The sequence below is a fragment of the Meleagris gallopavo genome, chromosome 8 (genome assembly GCF_000146605.3).
Source record: "Meleagris gallopavo isolate NT-WF06-2002-E0010 breed Aviagen turkey brand Nicholas breeding stock chromosome 8, Turkey_5.1, whole genome shotgun sequence".
Lineage (NCBI taxonomy): Eukaryota > Metazoa > Chordata > Aves > Galliformes > Phasianidae > Meleagris > Meleagris gallopavo.
In genome coordinates this window covers 14,784,487-14,810,267 of record NC_015018.2, presented here as the reverse complement: position 1 = coordinate 14,810,267, position 25,781 = coordinate 14,784,487, and the positions used below count along the sequence as shown (strand labels likewise).

Sequence of the window (25,781 nt, the reverse complement as noted above, 5' to 3'; positions counted from 1 at the left end):
TTTTTTGTGCTCTTCTGTAGAGGAAATGCTCAGTCATGGCCTGAAGCAGTGATTGAGCACCTGGTGGGAGGTCGGGGCCAACCCAGGGGAGTTCAGGTGCATGGAATGCACCTGAGTAACCAGAAGGGGTGGAGGCAGGATTCACCCCCTCCCAAACCTCACTTAAGGAGTGACTCACTTAAGGAGTAGAGGCAAGGGTGTCACTTGCTGGAGGTCTCTGCCTACCTGAGGCCTTCTAAAGGTAAGCAGCTCTTTTCCTTCATTTTTGCATCTGCAGGTGCTGTGTTTTGGCTACATTTGGCAAATGAGAATGAACCCAAGACTTTGCCACCCTATTGCCTATTGCCACAGCTATTATGACTGTACTTTTCATCCTGTTATAGTATTACACCCTCTTCCCCAAAAATAAACCAACACCCCACCAGACTGAAAAAGAAGCAGCACCACCAAAACCCAAGTAATCAACTTTGGACTCCCATGTTAAATGTGCTGTGACACAAGCCATTGGTTCTTTGGTTTCTGGGAGAAGTGGGAGAACTAAGATGCAATGAGATGTTTGCTCAAACCACAGCAGGATACCCCAAATTCCTAAAAAGTTACAAAAGCTGAAACTGTTTCCCTTCCTTGCTGGAAGGCTGTTCTTATCTATATTCAGCAGGCTGAGAAGATAGAAAAGGGACCTTTGGCAGTCCACTTGTCTTTTCTGCAGCAGGAGTGGATGTGACAAAACTGAACCTGATCAGGAAGTTTTCTTCTTGCTTTGCCATGGAGAAAATATCCCACAGCAGGAAACTGGAGACACACTGATAGGCTACTGATTTCTTACTGAAATAAGAGTGTGTAAAATCCTACAAATAAGGTTGAAATCTGAAAGCTGCAGGAACTCCCAATCTTGTATTGATCCTTCTAGCTGGAAGCCTTTTTCCAGCCTAGAAGCCTTTTCAGTGGTCAGATGTGCCCTCTGCTGAGTGTGTCCTGTTTTCATAAGATTTCTAGTCTTTGAATGTCATGTTCACTGTTGTTGAGTAGCAGGGAAGAAGCTCATTCTTTGATTCAAGCCAAGTGCCTCTAATTGAAGTTACTTCTCCAGCAAAGAGGATGGAGTCCAATATGGATGTTTTGAAGTTGGAACAATGAAACTGACTTGGTAACATTTGCTTGAGAACTTCCCTTCCCCTCTGCAGCTCTGGGCTGATAAAATCTTCAAGAACTGAAGGTCCGGTTACTGTGTTAACTGGTGAAAAGTGACTTGGAGCAGTGGGTAGAAGCCAATTAATTATTACTAATATTCAGTTATACAAATTTCATGGAAACTGTTCCCTCCTTATTAGTTAGGGGAAGATTATTGTAGGTGATAAGTATATCTGAAACAACAGTTGCAATCCTGTTTTTTCCACATTTATCCTATTGGATAAAAATAAAATAGAGGTTTCCATGGTAACAGTTTCTTATTAGCATGAAGCTCTTCAAGCCTACCTAAAATAGGGGATGCATAGATATTACATCCTATTATTATAATAACCCCCTCCCAATTCCCTTGGCATTGGAGTATTGATAAGGTGGAATGAATCTGTCTTGTGTTACACTGCAGTATGTCTGAAAATTGCTTAATCCGTGTAAAATTCAGTCTGAAGAAATGGTTTCCTGTTAAAACAAGGAGCAACAACACCAAAAATCTCATGAAAAAACACTTAGCCAAAAAGCTAAAAGGGAGAACACCCAAGTATTTTTGGGATTGTGTATTTTTAGTCACAAATATGGCTTCATGTTTTGAGAATTCATCTATTAAATTATATGTGGTGTGTTATTTTCTTGTCTCTACACCTTGATTACAAATGCAAAGAAAAACTTAGAGATGTTAATGCAGAGTTATGTAAATATGGAGTACTTTCAATTGTGTCACAAGATTTTATGTTTAAACTGAGACCTCATGGAAACGACCTCAAATTTTGTCTTGTCTATGGGATTTTAGTGTGAAGGACTCAACAGGAATGCTTTTGTCAAGAACTGGATGAGAAATGGGCTGACTTCAGTGTTTAGGCTAAAGGCAGTTTCTGTTTGAGAAGTTCTGAGCTCTTCACAAAAATTTAAAATGGAAGTAGGTTCATCCTGAACATTACTTTAACTGGAAGAATAAGGGTTCTTGGTAGGCATATCAAGGAATGCCCATTTAGATAATGTATGTGTATACATGTTATAAAATGTTAGTGTATCTATAACTAGTGGGTAATAAACTTAAGTCTATCTTAAGAGACTTTTCAGACTGAATGAAGAAATACTTTTGTATAGGCTAGTAAAAATAGCAGTAACTTACATGAACTCGACTGTAATTAAAACAGAATTGGTTGCTTGGTTGCTCGTGTCTGTCTTCTCAACATAATATAGCAGGCTGAATGCCCATTCTTAGAAAGCCAATCAAAGAGCCATTTCCCCTTAGTTGCAAATAAATTATCATGCTTTCTTTAGCAGGTATATATCCTCCAAAAAATATTCTATTAAAAAGAACAGGTTTGGACAGATGAAAAAGAAATGCTGAAGGCAGTGACATTTCACCTAACGGCTTTTGGAAATAAAAGTATTAATGCTAGTTTCCAGTGTGTGATCTCCTGTGTCTATATGGTGTGACACTATAGAGTTCAGGCTTTATGCAATTGTTCCTTTTCACTGTGGTCTTCATCATGCATACGCACATGGGAAATCAAGAAAATAAAGCGTAATGGAAATAACAGAAACAAAACTGGTGTGCTGTCTCTGGGTCATGTAACCTTGCCCCAAGAAGCGGTGCGTGAGATGCATCTGTAACTGTATTCTTGAGGCACTACTGGGAAGCTCAGGAATCATGGTAATGCTGCCATGCTGTGTGCTAGCACAAGTATGACTGGTACTGGGCTACAAGGAGTACAGAGATGAAAACCACTGTAAAATGTTTGATGTCTCAGTACTTTCCTTTGTTACTTGGAAGTATCTACAAAAGTGCTCATAAATGTAGCTTTCGTTAATTGAAGAATTATTAATTGTAGGCTAGACTGGCTCTGAGTTTGAACCAATAGAGTGTTGGGGTCAGTGTATATCTGTAAAACCCCTCTGAAAGGGGGAAAGGGAGACTAAAGAAGGGGCACAGCAGTTTTGGCAAATGGGGTAAATGTGCAGCCAAGTGATGCTGCTGGAGAGCTGCACAGTGTTTGAATTGGCAAGTGCTATGCATGTTGGCACACTGCAACTTCTGTCAAAAAACCCAGCAAATCTTAAGTACCAGCTGATGGAAGGTTTTCTAGTGCTATCTTGTCTAGCTTGAGCAGGCTTGGCAGCTCTTGACACATGCTAGTGTCTGGGCTAATGACCTTCTGCTTTGTGGTGCCTTTCTGAATGGCTTATTCAGCTGGAAAATACAGTGAACAAAGGAGCTGGAAATATTTTGTGAAGTTGGTGATCTCACAGTCTAGAGAGCCAGCTAGCAATTATAAAGACTTCTAGTGTATAACACATGAGTTAGTATATAGAAAAGCCCAGATCTATCGCTCGATTAGCTTCTGTGTAATTATTTCTGTCTATAGATGGTGTGGTTGTGAAGTGTGTTCTCAGTAATTAACTAAATTTTTCTAATAGAGCGGGCAGGTTTGTTAGCCAAATAGGATTTTTTTTTTTTTAACTTGCAACTTGGCTTCTGACTGGTGGGTTTGGAGGGAGCAAAATCTACAGAGATAATAGGTTTGTTTTTGTTGTTGTTTGTTTAAATTTTCTTTCTTCCCAAGCACAACTAAATGCAGCAAACATAGTGTTGTTTTTGTGGAGAATGAAGAGGGGGGTGAGTGTACTGTAGCAGAGGTGTTGGAGGGAAAGAACATAGAAATTTCTAAGGCAGTGGGCTAATTTGATATGTAATGGTGTTCAAAACTAGATATAACAGCAAGTAGCCTAGCTGTCATGAAGTACAACTACTATTTTTCGGTTGTTCTTTGTTTTCATCTAGGCTTCACACTGACATTCTTGATCTTAAGTATAACTTCTTTTTCCTGCAGGTTGGAAAAGAGACTGTGCAGACAACAGAAGACCAGATCTTGAAAAGGGACATGCCACCAGCGTTCATCAAGTAAATTCATTTTATTGTAAATCTTTTGCTGTTTGTACGGGAAACCTGTTCCAATGATGAGTCAATGTTACTCACTTCTGCTGTACAGATTAGGAAATAGTCTTGTCTAAATAGTTCTCTTTGGAGGCTTGAGGCTGATCTTTTTCCAGAATTACTTTTTTCACAATGACTTCTCCTGTTAGATACATATCTGTATAAAAAAAATCTAGGATTTACCTTCCTTTACAAGTAAGAGATTTCAGATTGATAACTACCCTTAATTATATGCTGTTTATACTTTGCTTAACAGTTACAGAGATGATATGGTATTTTCAAATGTTTTGTGTTAATTTGGTAGACATATGTGAAAGTGGCTGTATAACACAGAATATCTGTTGAGGCATTGCTAGGGCTTCAGCAGCTTTCTAGGGGAATCGGGCAAACAAGGTCTGTAGGTCAAACGTAGCCTTTGAAGCAAATGGTCTCTTCTGAAGAGGGAAGTTAATAGATATGAAATACGTATGTGTATATCCTTCTGTGGATGGAAATTGTGCTTTCTAAAACACATGCTTCTGTTTTTGGAAGCACTACAAGCAGGGGAAAGAGTAATTAAAGTTCTATGGCATGTTCTGATTTCTGAAGTTTTTTGCAAAGGCTGAAGACTTTTTAAGAAAACCTGTATACCTGCAAGGTATACACAGGTTAATAAGAAAAGATTTTACACAGAGAAGATGAAAAGTGAAAGAAAAAAGTACGTTAGCCCTGGTAAAGATGAGAGGTAGTCAGCGGGGCTTTAAAGATCTATGCTTTTTTAGCATGCTCACAACTGTCCTGTAAACCCAGATGAAAAGTCAGGTGAAACTGATAACCCAAAGTTTAATACAAGGAAGCAAGATTAATCCATGAGTGAGAAGTTACAGCAGGAATATATTAAACTGATTTATTTGATTTTAAGCACGGATGAAAATATTTTTAAAGTCTGAAGCTATGCATGTGTGGCAGAGCAGTGGCTCTAGCTTCTGAGATGTTGGTTTGCTCTGAACTGGCCGTTGTGAATAGTAAGAGAGAGGTTCTGGAGCTGTGGTGCATTGATGAGAGCATCTATAATGTGCTCAGCAGGTGTCAAAACATAAGCCAAATGATTATCAGCCAGGTTTGAGCGACCAAAATGCTACTATCCCATACCTTGAATGCTGCATGGAGAAGGTGGAAATTTCCACTTACCTGTGGTGAGTAAGGGATTAAGGAAAAAAGAGTCTTCTGAATTGCTACACTGCTCTCAGTCTTTGATCAATGTATATCAGATTCTGGAGACTTACATAGCTCAGTTACTGTAAAAATGAGATAGATGCACAGCTGAATAGTACCATGTTACACTGAAAGCAAGGACATTATCCAGCAATTCATGAGTGCTTGGACTCTAATATAAAATAAAAATTGGGATACAAAGCTATGCCACAGCAATGAAATGTACTGCATGTCATTCTTAATATCCTAAATGCAATGACATGAATTATGAATGACCAATGGCCTTTATAAATGATAACCTGTTGCTTTTTTTTTGTTAATGTGGAGTTAATAGCAAAATGAATTTGTTTCTGTTAACAGTTCCTTGCTAATGCTGTGGAGCATTCTAGTTTTGTGTGCTGTAGGAGCAAGCAACAGAAGTGTGTGAGCTCCAAGGGAATTGCACTGTTTCTGTGTTACAAGGCAGGACTTGGATGCAGGAGGTGAAACAGATGAGGGTTGTTTTTCTTTTGAGGGGCAGGGTGTTTTTTTCTGAAGTGCTGGTTCAGAAAGTCGCAGTCCTTTATAAGAACTTGCACTAGCACTTGTCTGATGGGATAAGGTGCAGCCTGCATGCGCTAGTGCTGCAGTCTCTGTGCATATTTTTACCACTCAAAATTAACACCACGCTGGAGGAAACCTGTCTTCGATGATGAGGAATATGATCTGTTTAGTCCTGTTAATAACTTAGGTTTTGGCTTGCTTGAAATTGACACCGAGGGTTCATAATGAGTGAGTATGGTGGTAGTGTGTCAGGTTTTCCAGTAGGAGTGTGACTGCACAGCGGATCTATTTGTTGGCTGCTGAGAAGCTGTCATGTATCCCTTTGCTTGCCGCTGACATAAACCACATTGGAACTACTGATCTGAGTTACAAAATGCTATTCTTTATCTCAGTTCTCTTAGTCCTGAGGGAGTATGAGTAATGCCTGTAATTTTTATTTTAGATGTTTTGCAATGTGTTTGTGTTACCTGTGAAAAATTTAATGTAAAGAGAGAAAAAGCTGTAGTCGCAAGTTAAAGAATAGTGTAACAACTGATTGGGCATAATAGAAATTTGTCTGTATTTAATTATTGCACATTATTATTATTATTATTGCACATTCAGACTCAATACGTTAATTGAGCAGTAATGCTGTTCTATACAGGATTTCTGTGTCCAAGTTGGAGTCGCATTGCTGGTCTACTATCTTAAGAATTTAATGTTAATCTAAATAAAAATCAAATCTGAAGTAGTTCTAAACTGTGAGTAATCTGAACTGTAGTGAGCTTACTCACTATGATTGATTCATTAGAAATTGAAGCAAGCCTTATTCAAACATGAAAGGCATTGTTAGCCATTTGAGCAGTCATCTTCATTTCAGTGCTAAAACCTAAAAATAAATAAATAAAAATGAAAACCACAAATGTAGTTCAGCATAAACTGATTTTTTTTTAACTCCAGTATTATGAAGATGACAATATCAAGAATGAAGCTGATTGACTACTGAAAATAGCATGGGTGGAAGTAGCATGACCTGTGTTAGTCAGCTCCATACATAACTTGGCTGCTGTTAACATAGTTCTATTGTAATTAATCCTCTAAAATAAATACACTTAAAATAGTTTTGTTTAAAAAAAAAATTGTGATATTATACAGGGATTAGTTTGAATTGGCTGCAAAACCAAGAAAATGCTTGTGTCATTTTCTGTTTGACGTATGTGTAAATGCTTAATCCTCTGTAATTGGGAGCATAAACTGAAAGAAAGAAAATGAGTAGTGCGTTTTCCTGTTCTTAATGGAGGAACAGCTTTAGAAAAACTGAACATTCTTTCACATACATCTTTGAACTGAATATTTAAAGAATATCAGCTGACTTAGAAATAACTGCATTTATATGTAAACCTAATGGGCACAATTTCTCTGTCTTTACTTCTGTTTAAGTCCTCAGTGCAGGTTATGCTGTGAGTGTATGTGTGCACTCTTTCAGTGTGTTCAGTGAGTAAAGTGAGCACTGTGGGATTATAGGCGTGATTTATAGAAAGATAGAGGTGAGTTACTGTAAGCTAGATCATATCGTGATCTTGCATTATTCCAGCTGTTCAGCTGACTCTGTCCTCTTATTCTTTGATTCAGTATGGTAAATGGGTACACTTATTTGCCAGTGAAGAGATGTCCTGCCTACTGTGGCCAGTAGTTCACATGAGCAATTAATGTGAAATGTTTGATCAGCTGAAGCTTCTTGCAAGAAGTCCTTACAAAAAAAGGCAGTCAGTCTTTTAGCTGTCATAGACTTTTAACCACACCCCCGACACTTCAGGCTCCCATTAAACATTAAAAAAAAAGTTGTTATTCTGAAACTGTTTAATTAAACATTTTTTTTGATTTACTGAAAAGCTGTTCCAAAAGTGTTGTTCTCAATATGATCAAGATCAATACAAAATACTACTCAAAATACTACTCAAAAGGAAGCAGAGCAAAAAGTAAAATGCGAGATGTTTTTACAGTGCAATTGAGCTTTTGTGAAAAACGTTAAGAATGAGTTTTAATGGCTTTTGAAAGTATGTAGGCATTCTGACCTATACAAAAACAATTACCTTACAGCTGTCATGTGTATGTCTAAGAAACCAAGCATCAAAATATGCCTTGCTTAGTGAACTTAACCTATAAATGAGGTGTTGTGTAATGCTGAGTACAGTTTTGTTTACATATCTAGCAGTTATTTGGCTGTTTTTTCTTTAATTTAGAATTTTTATTTATAAGCCAACTGCTTGAATATTAAAATGAATTAAAGTATTTCTGCTGTCCTAGTGTCTAATTTAGTATTAAAGCATGTGTGGGTGGGCTCCTTTATGATCTAGTATTCTAACGTCTTCTGGCATTGGAAGACCTCCAGCTCTGATGTTTTTTGACCATTCCTGTCTCCCTTTGCAAACTAAAAATAATTTCTGTTGTGAGATTCTGAATGTAACAAAGAACAGGTGATGTTGTGCCAACTCACAGAAATCATTAGCATTAATTAATTCATCTCTGCATTTAAAAAAAAAAAAAGTCTTAAAATTCCTATCTAAGTACGTATATATCTGAAGTTTTCTTTTCTCTTGCTGTGCAATACTTGAGGTGTGGTTTCTACTCATAAAATACAAAATAATAAAATAGCCAAGATTCTGTGTCTCAGCAGTGCTTTAAAGAAGTTTTTGGCTGAACATTCAAAACAGCAATGAACTCCTATTGAAAGCTTGGCAATATGGGGATTTTTGTGAGGAATGAGCAACTCATTGCAATGAATGTTTAGGCTTATAGGGAAAAAAAGTTTTAAGTAAGTGATTTGCTCCCTTGCCCCTTTTCCTGTCTTTTGTTTCCTGCCATGTACACTTTGTAAGTACGAGAGGCATCTATTGTAGAAAAATCTCTCAGTTTTGTTGTATATGGTGCATGCTCCTGAAATCTTTCAAATGCATTGATTGGGGAAATTTATTCAGAATAGGCATTGCACAAGTTATACTCAAGATTTCCGTGTGAAGGTGCCACTCTTGGAAACTGTAAAAGAAGTCTCTGAATTTTAGGAATTTATTTTTGTGCTGAAATATGGTGACTTTTGGGGATAATGCATGCTAACCTTCCTTTTTTTTTTTTTTTTTTTCCACAAATGAAAAAGCCAGCTTTTAGATAATCATTAGTATTAAACAGATGACCATGAAATTGAACTGTAGGAAATGAAGTATTTCTGAGCTGGCTGAATAGGTTGTTTGTATAATCCCTTTCTTGGCAGATTTGAAAAGAATAAATTTGAGAAGTGGGGAAATGTAATTTAGTGCACTCAGTTGGCTTTGATTATATGAGTAAGTGCATGGCATAATAATGAGCAGACCATTCCCAATTTCTGCCTTAGTGTTCTCCTTTGCATTCCTACTCTGTCATGAGCTCCCACCACCTGATGTGCAGAGCAGATGTCTTGCTAAAGAGCAGGTTATGGATAGGTCAGCGGACCCAATTTGACCTGCTTAAGGGAGCTATTAGCTAAAAACTTTACTTTCTGGGAAAAAAAAATCATAATTTCCTGTAATGAGTTCTATTTCTAGTGTAACCAGTATTGGAAGCAACTATTAAGTTGCATCATTTATGTAGTAAGGAGTGTTTTTTGGCGTGGAGAGAGGGGATGGTACAACTGATTTTCCAATAGCATTTAACTGAAAGTATGAGAAAAGAGTGTGCCCAAGTGGTCAGTGGAAAAAGGGCTCTGATAAGCATGGGGAAAAAACTGGAAGATAATTTTGCTGTATTAAAAGTATTTGGCTTTTGGAACTTGATGTAATTTGAATGAACACATGGTAATCATGTGTAGAGCTTATGTATTTACATTGCTCTTAAAGAAATGAAAGAGAATAGGTGAAAGTCATGATCAGTGTCTTCAGTAGGTACAGTTACGAGTAGCATAGCTAACATGGAATTGAAGTCTGCATTTTGTATTCCTCCGAGCTGTCATGAAGAAATGAAAACAAGCAAACAAAACCCTAATTTTTTGTTGTTCCAGCTCTTGAAGTTTTTTGAATTGTTGTGTTAATGGCTTGACAGAAATAACAGTAGTAAAGTTAAAAACAAATTCTTCAGCATTTTGAAGTTTGTTGCTTTACAGAGTGTTCAGCAAATTTTGTCTGACTTTCCACAGAGTAGAGAATGCCTGCACCAAGCTCGTTCGAGCAGCCCAGATGCTGCAGGCAGATCCTTATTCTGTACCAGCTCGTGACTACCTTATTGATGGATCAAGAGGCATCCTTTCTGGAACATCAGACTTGCTTCTGACATTTGATGAAGCAGAGGTAGGAATCCTAACATTAGTGACTTAGGTATCTGCACAATAGTATTTTGAATCTGAATATCTACCTAACCAAATGAACTAGTGTAAACTGTTGAACAGCTGAATGTGTTTTTATTGCCTTGTCTTGATTGCCTTAAATGGATTTTTCATTCCTAAGCTAAGGAGCTTAGTCTTGATGGACTGCATTTTTAGTGTCATCTTGGAATGACACGATGTTTGTGTTGCTTGGGGTTCCTCAAAAAGGCCAGATTCTGTCAACTGTCTCATATCTTGCTGGCATTTTTCTATATTCCATTCACTATACCCATATTTTAATTCTATATCTCACTGAAAAGCCCAGCATCACTCATTAACATTTCTTTGTTTGACCCATTAGCTGTGGCACTTTAATGGATTTTGGGGTGGGAAAGATACTACACATGTGGGTGTCTGATGGTCAGCCTGAGGATGTATTCTGATCACTCTAACAGTTATTTCACTTGGCTACTCTGCTAGCCAAAAAGTGGCTCTAAGGTGCTGTTCACAGTGCCTTAGATGGAAAAAAGCCAGAAACACAAGAAAACTTGTTCTTTAAAAAGGTAGGCATGTGTTGCTATTGAGTGTCTGATTCTTGTTAGCTAAGGGTTATGAGTCTTTCTTTACTCCTGTAACGCTTTCACGGGGAATATGGAATTTTACACTTAGCTAAATAGCCAATATCATGCTGTTATGGGGAATTAAAGCTAACATTTTAGAAATGCTAATATTAATTCTAAAGTTTAGCTTTGCAGCAATCTCTTAATCTGAGAAACTGTGTTATGCGTACTGCTATTGTTAGTGATCTACCATGACATCATCTCAATCAACTCATGGTACCACCAGCATGTTTCTCTGAAACTGAGAGAATGCTTTGAAACGTCTCAGATTTCATATTTCAGTCCTTTTTAATAGATGCTAAAAAGTGCTACAGGTCATATTTGCAAGGAAGGTAACATCTTCTAATCTCCCTTTTTCCAGTGCTTAGGAAAGAGGTTGAGTTCTGTGCAGTTATGACTTCATGGAACTCTTGTCTTTAACAGCTGTGTATTTAAAAAAAAAGTAGTAGTCTAAAATGATCAACTTTTGTCTAGTAGGAAACTTAGCATGTTTGTATCCTGCTATGCTTCAAGATACACTAACACTGGTACAAAACTGAAGTGAATTTTAAATTAATTGATCTATTCTGAGGGTTGAACGCTTCATGAGGTTATTCCAAATTAAATGTTAATTAAGTCATTTTTCAATGTGAATTCAATGTGATGTTGTCAGAAATTCTGTAGCTCGAAGTAAGATGATAACATTAACTGACTTAGGAGAGCTCTGTGTAATGAAACATGAACTTAAAAAAAAAAAAAAAAGATTAAGTTTCTGAGGCAGAAATCCAGAGGTAACTAAAGTACAGTCTTCATAGACAGACTTCTGAATGGATTAAGATGTTGGATCTATCTTTCCTACCAGAGTGCTGAATAGTGCCTTATACATATGTGAAACTGTGTAGTAAATAACTCATGTGAACATGTAGAGTGTGCTTTCTTTGTAGTTTTGCTTTTTCTCTTAAATGATTTTTAAATTTTTAATAGATGAAATAGCAAAAGAAAATGTAGTGCATGCCAGCATATGTACGTGTACTTCCTTATAATTTCTCAATAGTATCTTTTAGTTCTCATGTAAAGTGAAAATATTAAAAGGAGACTTTTCCATTTCTGATTGAAGCAATGCTGATTAAATACATTTTTTGTAAATAACTCTCTACAGATTCAAAATTGTGAGTAACTTAAGCAGAACTTCAGATGCTTCTGATTGCCTGTACATTATATTAGCATTAGTATATTCTGTTCTAATTGTAAGCTTGTATTTCTAGTTCAAGTGTAACATTGCTTCATCAAGTAAATGGTGGAATGTTTCTTTTCTAGGTCCGTAAAATCATCCGTGTCTGCAAAGGAATATTGGAATATCTGACTGTGGCAGAAGTAGTGGAGACTATGGAGGATTTGGTGACATATACAAAGAATCTAGGGCCAGGTTTGATATACTGTGTTCTATTTTAAATATTTTAAGTGCAGTCTTTACTTTCACTTCCTTTTTTTTTCCCTGCCCCATGCCTTACTCACCTAGCCAAGTTCTGAGTGTTCAGAAAATGATAAAAGCAGTTGGTTTGAAAGTGTCTGTTGGAAAGAGTTTTGAACTACAGCATGACTGACTATTATTTTGTGATTGACATTCCTCATGAATACAGGATAATCAAGATGCTGGTAAATGACATATACTATAAAGGCAAAGTGTACTGTATTTTTGTACAGTGCTGGGTGAATTGATTATGTATGCATTCGTAAGAATAAAACAAAAAATTGAGAAGGCTACAGCTACAAATTTGGTTAAGATGCCAATATGTTGAGTTAGTTAGGTCTATGCTGAGTTGGTTAGATCTAGTAGGAATTTCTTAGAATAGTAGAAACTACATGTTATATATTAACATCTTAATGAAGTTGCTGATATAGGTGTCTTACTGCTTAATGCAAAAGCCCAGCTGTTGCCAGAAATCTTCTCTTTCATTATTTGATGTTCCTTGGCTGCTTGTTACTTCACTGTGCTAACTCACACTTTTTCAGTGGTGGAAATAAATGATGAGGAATTGAGGCGCTGAGTTGCTATAGGGGAAACCTACCATCAATCTCTGTCATCCAGTGTTTCGAATGCTTTGGTTTCAGCTAGCATAAGGTTGTTTAACAAAAACGTACTGTATAAAGTAGGTACTGTGTTGGAAAGGTAGGAATGTGTTGCAGTGAAGTTACACTGAACTAAAGAATGCTTATCAAAACTTTATTTATAGATATATATGAGAATCCATATGTAATGTAAGGAAACCTAGCTCATAAATGAAATGGGATAGTAACAGACTAGCAACTCTCACATCAGTGTTTGTTGTCCATGATGTACTTAAAGATTGCACTATTTTTATTTAACATGTATACTCTACCCCATTTTTAGGTTTTAAAAAGCCTTTAGGTTGCATATGAAGGTATAGCATTCATTACATTTCTTTTATGTTCCATGAGACATTCATTACCTTTAGCTAAACTGATTTTTGCCTCATTTTGAATAGGAAAGAATCAAACAGAAAGAACAGTCTTCTGTTTTTACTCTGTTTTTAATGTTCAATTTTGGTTTCTCTGTGGTCATTATGTTCCATGTCTTTAAAATGTTCCTTAAGCTTTTCATTTTTCTCATTTGGCTCAGTCACTTAGGACTTCTCACTGAACTTTTTTGACATAACTTCCTGTTTTGGGTGTATGATGGAGATATTAGAACTTAGACAACTGTGTGATTTCTTAGTCAGAAGTATCTTCTCTATCCCTGCTCTGGATAAACAGTTCATCTCTTGTTTCTGGCACGCTCTACAAACAGTTCAGGAAAAGACCCTGAACTACATGTTACTTAACACAGTCCATGCCCACAAAACTTTTTTTTGTTAGTAGTCCTTGTTCCTTTCAGTTTTATCGCATCTGATCTTACTGTCAATGTGAGAACTGTATAAATAACAAGATTATAGAATCAAAGAATGATATGGATTGGAAGGGACTAGTCCAGCCTCTCCCACCTCAGGCAGGAACCTGATCAACAAAGTGCTCAGAGGTTTTAGACTGGAAGAAGAGTGGAGGATATGACAACCTTTTTAGGTGACTTATGTCCTTTGTACACAAAGGTGGTTTCATGCAGCTTATCTGCTCTGCTGTCAGTGTGGAGGCTTGATTATTTTCTAGCACTGACATTAAGACTCTTTTAAACTTTTGATAAATGAAGATGTTTTTAATCCCAATAAGCAGAAAATTATTCCTTCCAAACTTTGAGAACACAGAAATATTTCTATCAGAGCTGAAGTGCAAATAGATATAATTCTTGAGCTTAGGTAGAACCCCAGGACTAAGTCTTTGAAGATAAAACAAGTAAACAAACAAGTAAAAAACTGTTTGCTTTTTCTGTTATTAACTCTTAATGCTTTGACTGAGTTCTAGCAAAGAGATAAAACCCTGCAAATTTACTTCCAGGGGTCATGAGATGACATAATGTCTTAAATCGGTTATTTTGGTTATTTTCCTATTTTCTTGCTGGTATTTTAAATCAAGAGTTTTGAGTCTTCCATTTTTCTTTGCATAGTGGCTAGATTTTGAATCATAGACTTCACTGAAACATCTGGAATACACTTCAATTTAAATAATGGATCCTAATATTAAAATATGCTTGAAGTGAAATTGCCAGTACTCATTATATTTTGTTCGTGTTTAGAAAGCTCAGTTGTTGCAAATTAAACCTAATGTTGCATTTCTGCACTTCTGATTATGTTTAATTTCTTTAATCTTAAGGAATGACAAAGATGGCAAAAATGATTGATGAGAGACAACAGGAATTAACTCATCAGGAACATAGGGTTATGCTGGTGAACTCCATGAATACTGTGAAGGAGCTATTGCCTGTACTTATTTCAGGTATTTTTTTACTTAAATAACATAACTCTGAGTTGGTGTCTATTCTGAACTGGAATTCAGTTGTCTTGTGTGCATGAAAAAATACCAGCTTTGAAATTGCTTCTGTACTGGTGGCAAATAACCTTATAATATATTTGGTGTTGTTTTTTTTTTTGGATTTCAGCTTGCTTGCTTGATAAAGCACTTCAACAACTGTTATTTAGTACATATGCATAACTGGTTCTGTGTTAATATCCCTAACTGTTCTTACAAGATGATAAGAGGCATGGTCTAATGGAGAAGCTGAGTTGTGACAGGGGAGAGATGTAATGTTTTGGAGCCTTCCCTGTGCACTGTTGCAGCATTCCTGGTTCCAGTGTACCATGTTCTTTTACAAGGACATAACATCCTGCTAGCATCACCATTTCCTTTTATGTGAAGGCACTGGCAGTATCTCACTGTGCTGAGCCATGTATAGGCAGGCAGAAGAGATGTTTGCTTGTTAGGGCAGTCTGTGAGAGAGTAGTGAAATGGAGATAATCATCTCTTTTTGCTATGACTTTTTTTCTTTGATTTATAACTCTAAACGTAAAAATAGGATGAACACAGTTTCCTCTGGATGAGGAAACTTGTGCAGGCTGTTGTCAGGGTATCAAAGGATGTGAACTTGGTTTTATTGTCCTGACTATAATCTTGAGTAGAAATGCATCATAAAACAGAGCACAGATGTATCGTGTTGCCTCCCCTTCACCTCTTCTGCAAAGTTATTTAGTGTAACGGTTGTATTATGAGTATGGATGAGCTTGATTTGCCTCCATTTGGAAGTACTGTTAAATTAATGCTTCAGATGCTGTACATTTGCTATTACCAAGGTGATGATTAGTGGTATGAATGGAGTACATTTGATACTTACCTGCGTATGGAACTGTAGATAAATACAGAGAAAGAGTTGTGATATGTTAACAGACTAATGACACATTAATATAAAATGAAATTCTGGTAGTAGCTTGTGGATCCTACTGCACTGAACAAACACCACCAGCTACAGCAGCAAGGAGATAATGACTCTGTGTGCACTCTGTGTGCTATAACCTGGCACGAAATAACGCATACCAAAGCCTGCATTTTTATGTCTGACAATGTTGTTAATTGCAGATTATGAATACAGTTTTGTGCAAGAGAAGTACCGCTATGCCAGTCTAATTAACTGGTTTCAGTTCTGAAATCCATACGGTAATGTTAAAATATTTTTGTAGATGCAGATGTAGACAATGCAGCTGATTACAACTACTATCTCCTTATAGATAGTCTTGCATTGAAACAGAGATTGTGTGTTGTATTTTGCACAGTGAGTATTCAGGGTTATCTTCAATATTGATTTTATTCTATGTGTAGCTTTTCCTGATTTATGCTATTTTTACAGCTATGAAGATCTTTGTAACCACAAAAAACACTAAAAGCCAGGGAATAGAAGAGGCCTTGAAAAATCGCAATTTCACAGTAGAGAAAATGAGTGCTGAGATAAATGAAATAATTCGTGTATTACAACTCACTTCCTGGGATGAAGATGCCTGGGCCAGCAAGGTATGTTTCACGTCTACATTTGGATATGGAAGCACAACTCTTGTGTTGTAGACTTAAACCCTTGTGAATCTCAGACTGTTAAAATGTGTATTTGTCCATCAGTTTTGCAACACTGTCGTCACGTTATATAATTTCATCAGTGATGAACAGCGTCTTTGGAGATGGTTGTCTTGATTTCAAAACTAGCTTTTTCTCTTTACAAGCTGGGTTAAAGGAGTGTGAAACTTGAAGGTGGCCCAGTGGTTACTGGAGCTGAATGGTCACAGAAGGCTTAGTTTTGTTCACATTTGAGTCCTGCTGTGGTTAAGTAATCATGGAATATAGTGCATTTCTCTTAAAGGATTTTTTTGCTATGTAGAGCAAACTTAAATCATCATATTTCACAGGTATAAATTAGGTATAAAAGAAACTGTTCAGTGCCTTAAAATGGTCCTGTTGCTTGGCATCCACAAGTAGGATTACCTGTGATATTTTTTTTTTCTTCTACTTCCTACTCAAAAAGACTACTGTTGTATTCCTTGTGAAGAAAGCCTGGAGTTAAGAGGCTTCAGTTAATTTTTGGGGTGCTTTCTTGAACACCAACACCCTCCAGCTGCTGTCCATTTTTAGCCTGGGTATGGAATTAAAATTTCAGTGTTTGCTTAGCAGAAAAAAATGAACTAATCTGAAGAGCCTTTCTGTGAAGGAGGCAAGTGGGCATATTGGGTCCTTTTGACTCAGCATTAAACTGTTAATTAACTGCAACTGCTTAGCCTGGATTGCTCAGGCAGATACTGCAGATACTGAAATGCACAACAGATCCTAAAGCTGTTTGATGGGCAGAATCACATAAAGTGTTACTGTGGGCTTACTGAAGAATGCAACTATGCAATTCAGATACCTATGCTTTTTTTTTTTGAAGTAACTTCAAATAAATGGCCAAAGTGATTTTTTTTTTTTAAGGGCTTATAATATAGGCAACAAGTAATGGTAAAATTTGAAGAAGGTATTGAAACCTGAAGCCAGACTTATTAACAAATAAAATCTCATGCAGAAAATCTAACCAATGTAATCTAGGCATTAAAATCACTTAGGCCTATATTGTTTGGCACTTGACCCTTAGTTTGCCTTTTGAGTTATTTTGTCACTATCACTTCTTTATTATGACTACTTTATGCATCTTTGTTTTTGTTCTTCTGTTTCTTACCCTTTTCTCACCTTTAGAAGGTAAGCTTTCTTACACACGCTACACCTCTACCTTGTACTAAAACAAAACAAGCATGTATGTGGGATTTTGTGCTGTGTGCAGACTGTGTGCTGTGCAACTTCTTGTGTGCCAGCTGTAACACCATACTTACATATTTACACGTTGAGGTTTTAAATGACTTTTAATAGGCAAATGTGTAGAATTGGCTGTCACTAAGAAAATGGTAATGGCAAGCTGAACTGCACTGAAACTGTCGTTCTGAATCTGATCAGAGCTACCCCGAGATTCTAGAGCACGTTGTTGAATGCTTTTGTGTTAGTTTGTTACTAGTGTTTGTAGTTGCAAATAAAGGGTCCAGTCATGCAGGAACAAGCTTACTGCATGCCCAGAAAGCTTTATTAAATTGGGGATTATTCATTCCTTAGTATTTCGGCAGTAGCCTTCCTACAATTCTGATGGTTCACATTCTTCAGGTCTAGGCTTTAAACTTCAGATTTTTTAATGTACGTATTTAAATTCAGGTTTATTTTTGAATTTAAGTGCTCTTGTATTTTAGGAAGTGCAAATGCAGTTTTATTTTAGTTAAATTTGGAATCTTTCCTGGTTTTGAAAAACGGAAAAATGACTTGCAGTAAGTTGGCAAGCCAGTCTTATTCTTACTTATGTTATTACAAGGTATGTTAAATAAAGGATTTCATTAAGAGAAAGATTGGTGTACAGGCAGTATCTCCACATGGAAAATATTGAGCACTATTTGTTATGCATATGATTGTAGTGCAGTATAGTGTAATTGAATCTTCGTTTCACATTCTGAGCAGAGAACTTTTTAAAACTGTTTTGGCTTTTGAATGAAGACATTCACATTTGGAGCTCTATCACTGGACATTAACCAAACAGTTTTGACTGAAAAGCAGTGAGATGGAGAACTAGTTCACTGCTGGCCCCATGTTATTGGCCTTTTCCTTGTATTTGTGCGTGAGTGTATATATGTGTTTATTTGTTGAAAGGGAGAGTGAAATCTCTTAAATTCTACTCAAGATGACTGTTGCATGCGTTTCATGCCTGATGATTAAGGGAAAGTTCTTCTTCCCATCCACTTCTAAGGCAAAATTCAAGACATAGCCTTGAAAATTTTCTGTACTACATCCTAATGTTGATGTTAGTTCATTTTGTTTGTTATTCTGTCTTGAATTGTTTATGTGTAAGTGTATCAAAAATCATCATAGATATAGTGGAAGGGACAAATGTATAGAGTTAGAACTGGAGGCTTTACCATAAACTACTATGGTTTTGCTACAGACTGTGAAGAGCATAGTGCTGTTACTTCACTGCAACAGTCTCACACAAAAAAAATGCATATTTTTAAAATAATGTGCTGATTTAGAAGTTAAATACTGAGCAAATAAAGATCTCTGACAAGAATCTTAAAACAGAAAAAAAATCTGCATTTATGTATTCCATTCATAGTTCTATTCAGTTTTTTCTCATTGTTTTACAGTTCTTTTACACTTCTCATTTTTTTAAAGCATCATGAATTAATATACGGTTTATATGCCTTCTATTTCCATAAGGGGTTAAAAGTTTGGAAGCTGAGAAGTCTAGTATTGTGTAGGGTCGAACCCTGGATGGTGACTAAGCTATCTATTCTGCCAGAAGGCTGCCTTTGCCTTTTTTCTTCAACATTGCCTTCTTTGGTAATGAAATGCAGTTATCACTAGACTAGACCACTTAATTGTGTCAGAGGTTGTATTTTATATTCAGCAAGGGAAGTGTAGGATTTATTATGCTCATTTTAAAAGGCAGTGTCAATACCACCTGCTCCATGAATAATCTCAAAATTCTTAATAGTGGCAGAAGTCTTGTACAAACATATTGTGAGTAAGTGCTCTTTTGGGAGTGGAATTTTAAAATGCCGGATTGTTCTTTCCTCTTCAGACAGTGTTACCCTAGTCGTTTGACTTCATTGACTTAAGTTGTTTAGCTCTTTTGAATAGATAATAGTGCTGGTTTTCTTTATGGAACTCCTTTCCCCAACAGGGAGGCAGTAGGGAAGGGAGGAAAGCAATTTTTTTTTTTTTTTGTTTGACAAGTAATTGTCATGAAATGTTTTGCAGGCTATCTGTAGGAATTTTTCTTTCCTTATTTGTACAGATGTTCTGCTGGCAAATCCAAAACAGTAGAATTTCCAATGTATTGAATTGTTTGGGTATTCTAACAGTTCAAAGAGTCAGGAATGTTACTCACTTTCAGGCAGTAAGGCCTGGAGGAAGTGTGTCTCCGTTGTGCTGGTTTTTTCATTTTCTTGCTTGTTAACCTGGGTCAGTGGATAAGGCCAGATATCCCAGGATTGCTACATCTTTCTTGCCATACCGTACATAATTGTGGCAGAAACAAAAGTGAAATTATTACATGTGCAGTACTAATAAGACTGGTTAAGAATGGGTTCTAATCTCTTATTTAAAAATTACTCATCTCCTTGCAATGGAAACTCCTTGTCAGACTAAAGCTGAGAGGGCTTCCCTTCCTTGGCAACTTTAGCTATGAAGATGGAAAATCTGTGCTTTACAAGCAGCCTGCCTGGAACACTTTGCAATGCTGCACTGAGACTTAACCAGGTCTTTGTTTCAAATAGGAAAGGGACACGGTATTGTTGCACACACAGACTTCAGCAAAGATTTGCACAGGATAGCAATATTTGTATTGCAGAACAATTAAACTCTGTGGCCTTTGTACGATAGGACTGATGAATGCTGGTATTGCTTGGGTAATAGTGGATGTAGAAGCTGAAATGCCCTTAATTTTATCACTTGATAAGAAATTCAGATTCAGAGCCTTCTTTATCATTTTGCTGTAGCTGCACTTTTGCAGGCAGCTGAGATGACATAAAAGCCTGCTTTAGTAAAAAGAGGAGAATGGATCTTTGCCCCCTCTCAGCCATCCACCACTTTTCTCAGCTATCCCACACCTATCATCTCATGAACACACTAAGCAACATCTGTCACCTTATTAAAAATTCAGTTAATCCTTTTGTTTCAAATTATTTATGGGCAGACAGGCCTCCAGTAGGCTATTCATTCCATGCTGAAGTTACTCCAGCCCATACATAAAACAAGAGAAAACTCTAATGCCTCCCATCACAGCTGCTGAGGTTTTTTCCGCATACATTTCAGTGTTTAATTTATTATATGCTTATTTGCTTGACTCTTGTTGTACATTAAATGTGCAATTCTCATGCTGTAGAGAAGATGACTTGGAGATTATTTTGCTCCCTCCCAGCCCTAGCTGAATGTCCTATCCTTTAGGTCTTGGCCTAAGCCCTGAAGCCTGGTTTCAAGGTTTAAGAACCAGTCTTCCAGGTGTAAAAAATCCTGCTTTTGTTGGTCTCTTTTGGGCAGTAATTCAAGAGCATTTAAAATTATCCAACAGTGTCATGTGACCTGTTAGAAAGTTGGTTGCTGAGTTGCATTACGTGGATTGCTGAAAGATTGACATATCTTAGTAAAACAGGCTTTAAAGCCAGAACATTTATAGTAAAGTATCTTTAGGACTAAGAATGCAGAATGAGCTGCTCCACCAAACTATGGTGGGTTTTTAGTGTTTCAGAGTATCACATGTTATACCAGATGACTGCTCCTTGATTCTGGGAGAGGCTGCTCTGTAGCAGCTGGACATGGGCAGTTCAATTCAGCTAGCAGCACAGGGACAGGCTTCTTTTCATCATCTGTATACTAATAATCCTAATCCTAATAATGGGATGTTATATTCATTGGAAATTTTTTCCATTACATGTGTGGTAAAAAGCTATTTTGGCTTTCTCCCAACTTGTTATTCTCCCAACTTGTTACTTAAGATACTTGTTACTCTGGTAATATATATGTAGTGTTGAATAGAACAGAATAGTTCCTTTGGAAGGGACCTGCTCTGTTGATTGTCTTTCCATTTGTATAGGGCAGAAAACTTGTGGTCCCTAGTGGAGGGATGAGACATGAACAATTAATAGAGTATGCAGAGAGATGAGGAGCAGGTAGCTCCTCAAGCTGAAGATATGCTAATTGCAGCATAGCAGTCAAAGGAACGGCTTCTGTAATGCTCCTGGGAGAGATGTTCTGAGTTTAAAACAGCCATGGGTGAATACCTGTGTTTTAAGTCTCTGCAGAAGAAAACTCCCTATTTGAGAATTGTAGGAATTAACTAATGGTTGAACTTTATGCAGGCAGCAGTTATTTGACTTAAAACAACAGAGCAGGTGAAAAATGCAGATGTGCAGTCTTGTGCACAGAAGTTGCAAAACTCACTGGCTGATTTCCATTTTTAAAATGTTGACTCTAATCTTCATGCTATGATATACACAAGGAGAAAAATGGTACTAACTCTGAGATATGTGCTTACTAGAGCTCTGACTTGAGAAAGTAAAACACTGGTAAATAAAGAAACAGAAACATCACTGAATCTGCATGCGTATTTTCTGCATTTTGAGTGAAATGAAAATGTCTGTCTGACTTGGAAAGGAGTGACTATGATCTGCTAGTTTGAAAATGGGTTTTGAGCTGCTTACATGGATGTGTTTCTGTAAGTAGGCTGTGCTTTATACAACTTCTGTCTGCTTTCGTTAAGTTGGCTATTTGTGCTTCGAGCTTTTGAAAATCATTATGGTGGTTTCTCTTTTGCAAAGGACACTGAAGCCATGAAAAGAGCTTTAGCCCTAATAGATTCAAAGATGAACCAGGCGAAAGGCTGGCTGAGAGATCCAAACGCACCTCCAGGTAATAATAAAAATAACAAACAAACAAACAAAAAAACCCAACAGTGTTTTGATATTAATTTTTTTTTTTTTTTGAAGCTGTGAGTAATTCACTTGTGTGATGCAAAATTTCCTTTGGATATCAATAACTTACACGTAGTGAATCATTTTGAAGCAGCTTATAGGTAGTCTTTTCTTTATACCCTGCAAATCAAACAAATTGTGTTTAATGATCTGGCAATCTTTCTCCTGTTTTAAATTGTCTACACATACTCTGTATAATGTATGTATTTTTCTTTGCATTCCACTGATGAAATAGAAACCAAATGCATTGCATTGAACAGTACTGAACTGCTGCTAATCTTTAGAACTTCTCCTGTATTTTCATGTTTGTATAACTTCAGGTTTTTCTAATAATAATCTAAGTATTATTCTTCTTGACAGAAAATGCTTAGCAGAAAAAGTGCAATAAATATTGTAAAAACAGTCACCTTGGTTTATATAAAATGCTTTGTGTTAGTGTGCATCTTTAAAGTGAGTAAAAGCAGGTGGAGGCCTGTTCCATTTGGACTTTAAAGACCTTATCTGAAAAGCTTCTTCTGAAACTGAAGCCAAAATAATACAAAGTTGAATGTAAATTATTGTTATCAGTGGAGCTGCTGCTTGCACTTCTGATCTTGTTCCCTTGCCACGCTCAGTGCTGGAAACATGACTAGTTTCAGAGCCTTCTGTTGCTTATGATGACAATTAAAGCAGTAAAACATTAAGTATTCAGTTGCTAGAGACAAATGCAAAAATAATTCTAAAACTTCAAGTCAGATTTTTACTCAATGTGTTACTCCAAACTAACTGCATAATATTTTTGTTACCTGGGTGTTCTTATGGCAGGACTTCTGAGCCAATTCCACTATAGTAATTTAATTGAGGAACCGGAGGTACCAGTACTCATAACACGAGAGGGTGGAGTTGGAGGTGGATTGAGGAGAGGGATGAATCTTTCCTTATTGCTCTTTCTGTTCTCAGCCTGAATACATTACAAGTTTTAGGAACTTCTACTTACAGAAATTAAGCAATGATAACAGAATTTTTCTATTACTTGAAATAGATGGTACATGGTGCGCTTTATTATTACTATGCTGTACTGTTTCAGAAATATGATCTCATAAAGATCACATTTGGTGTATATCGTAGACTTTAATAAATACATTCTGATGACTGAACCTGATGAAATTAGTGTGGTGGGACATCTCAGCATTTTATTAAACCAGCGGTTTATTAAAAGATACCACAGCACGTATGATTTGATATTTTACTAACTGACTGTACCTTTTAGGGGATGCTGGTGAGCAAGCAATAAGACAGATCCTTGATGAAGCTGGAAAAGCAGGAGAATTGTGCGCAGGCAAAGAACGCAGGGAGATTCTGGGAACGTGCAAAACTTTGGGCCAAATGACTGATCAACTTGCTGATCTCCGAGCTAGGTATATCTACTACTTTTAATGGACAGTATTCCACTGCTATTAAAACAGCTATTCTGAACTCAAAGTTACATAGTTTTACTTGTATCATTTCTTAACATGTAGGAAAGGGAGGCTCTTTGTGCTAAACATTTTTTCTTAATCTGCTCTTTAGTGTAGTAAATACTCCAAATTGGAGTGTTGTTGTATCAGTTCATTTTTTGTTGTGGTACTCACTGTCCCCTGCCCCTAACAAGAAGAAAAAAAAAAAGTAGAAAAGAACCCATGCGGGAAACCTAGAAAGCTATTAATTATGATACACTAGGGAAACTGATAATGGTTTCATGGTGTAATATTTTCTCCTGAATTACTTTTTCTTTTCAAGATATAAATAATCTGATTAAATACTGCAATTCTTGTAGTAGTTGCTGGGAATGCTTCTAACTACTTTTTGATGCTTCTTCGTCAGAGAAAGGCTTTGCTCAATTCTGAGTTGAATTTGTGATGCTTTTTGGCAGAGGACAGGGTGCTACACCAATGGCGATGCAGAAGGCACAGCAGGTGTCACAAGGTCTGGATTTGCTCACTGCAAAGGTGGAGAATGCAGCCCGGAAATTGGAGGCCATGACAAATTCTAAGCAGGCTATTGCAAAGAAGATTGATGCTGCTCAGGTACTGCTAATGATTAAGTAAATGCTTCAGAAAATTGTTACGTGTCACACTAAGCTTTTGCAGATGTATCCAAACACAACACAGTTACTCTTTAGGAGCAATATATAGGGAATACTTGTCTTCAGTCAGGAAAATGTTTGTTTAATGAACGTAGAGGATGCCATGAGTTTGGTTAGAGCTTTATTTTTTCATAGGTTGTCCAGCATTGCTGAAGCCTTGAGCGTTAGGAATTTACAGTGAGGAAATGTCTTTACTTAGGACAGAAAGTCATCTTATAAAAGGAAAGAATAATTTCAGACTGCACAGGTAAATGGTCTCTGTTTTGGGAGTAGAGTTCAGGGCATAGAACCTCCATACAAACAGAGCCAGTGAAACTATTGTTTTCATTGCTATTTCATTTCTGTAACACTTAATCTTCAGTGTGGTCAGTGTGTGGTGATGATGATTATAAAATCTTCAAAAACCGTATAAATATGTGTATGTAGTTAGCCAACATATGTTAGCGTGTGTGTATATGTATGTCTTATCAGATGAAAAACCTGATAATGTAACTTTTTAGTAAGGGCTCTGCAAGGAATGTGTTACATTGTGTGCAAACAGCATCTGTTGTTTTTCATCGAACCCTCTGAGATCATGAGCCATTAAAACAGCTAGTTAAACTTCACTTCTGGAAATATTGTTGGCAAATGTTGAGGGAACAAGGAATGGACGGTCTTTGGGTAGGCTTCATTTAATTTGTCATGGTGTTGAAAACAGAACCTGACAATATTTACCTGACAGTAGCACATCAAGGTATGTAATCTCTAGCAACTGCTTTTAGGAAAGAAAAACTGCCTGTTAAATCAAGCTCTGACAGCTGTACCAGTTTTTCTTTTTGCTTATTAAAACATATATTGAAACATTATATTAAAAGATAGTTTCACTCATCTACAACTTCTTTGTATTAAGAACTGGCTTGCGGATCCCAATGGCGGAAGTGAAGGAGAAGAACACATTCGAGGAATTATGTCTGAAGCAAGGAAAGTTGCAGAGTTGTGTGAGGAGCCTAAAGAAAGAGATGATATCCTTCGCTCCTTGGGGGAGATCTCTGCTCTGACAGCTAAGCTGTCAGATCTGCGGCGACAGTATGTATTTATTGTCTCACCATATATTTATTTGAATTACTTGCAGTTCAAAGTTTTGAAATAATTAATCATAATATTAATGATTAATTTTGGAATGTGTTTTCCTCCAAGAACTGTGAATAGACATGTTATGCTTCTCAGCTTATTTAATAAAAATGGAATGCAAATAACTGTTCAGTTCTTGAGGGGGGGAGTTCTTTGACATGCCTTTAAAAATTTCATCTGCAAAATATACTTTCATTTTTAATGCTTTGGTTTAATTTCTGTGCTAAAGCCTGATTTGCAAGATCTTCCTCCAAGTGAGATTAACTGAAGTTGTATATCTATAAAAGATATTTTTTTCACTGCCTATGGAATATTTTGCAGGCAATTGCCTTGGCGA

The 25,781-nt window shown here is 36.8% G+C and overlaps 1 protein-coding gene across 2 annotated transcripts in view; it reads left to right on the top strand.

The window, feature by feature from the left end:
- The window catches only part of VCL (vinculin), a 52,618-nt gene that overhangs the window by 7,474 nt on the left and 19,363 nt on the right, over positions 1-25,781 (top strand). For both annotated transcript variants that reach the window (XR_004160497.1, XM_019617583.2), the window contains exons 2-10: positions 4,020-4,090; positions 10,005-10,155; positions 12,086-12,194; positions 14,534-14,656; positions 16,059-16,219; positions 22,078-22,168; positions 23,480-23,627; positions 24,122-24,275; positions 25,224-25,399. Coding sequence is in view for 1 of the 2 variants with exons in the window: in XM_019617583.2 (XP_019473128.1) it covers positions 4,020-4,090; positions 10,005-10,155; positions 12,086-12,194; positions 14,534-14,656; positions 16,059-16,219; positions 22,078-22,168; positions 23,480-23,627; positions 24,122-24,275; positions 25,224-25,399 (1,184 nt within the window). In the remaining variant the exon portion in view is untranslated. The remainder of the gene's footprint in view (positions 1-4,019; positions 4,091-10,004; positions 10,156-12,085; positions 12,195-14,533; positions 14,657-16,058; positions 16,220-22,077; positions 22,169-23,479; positions 23,628-24,121; positions 24,276-25,223; positions 25,400-25,781) is intronic.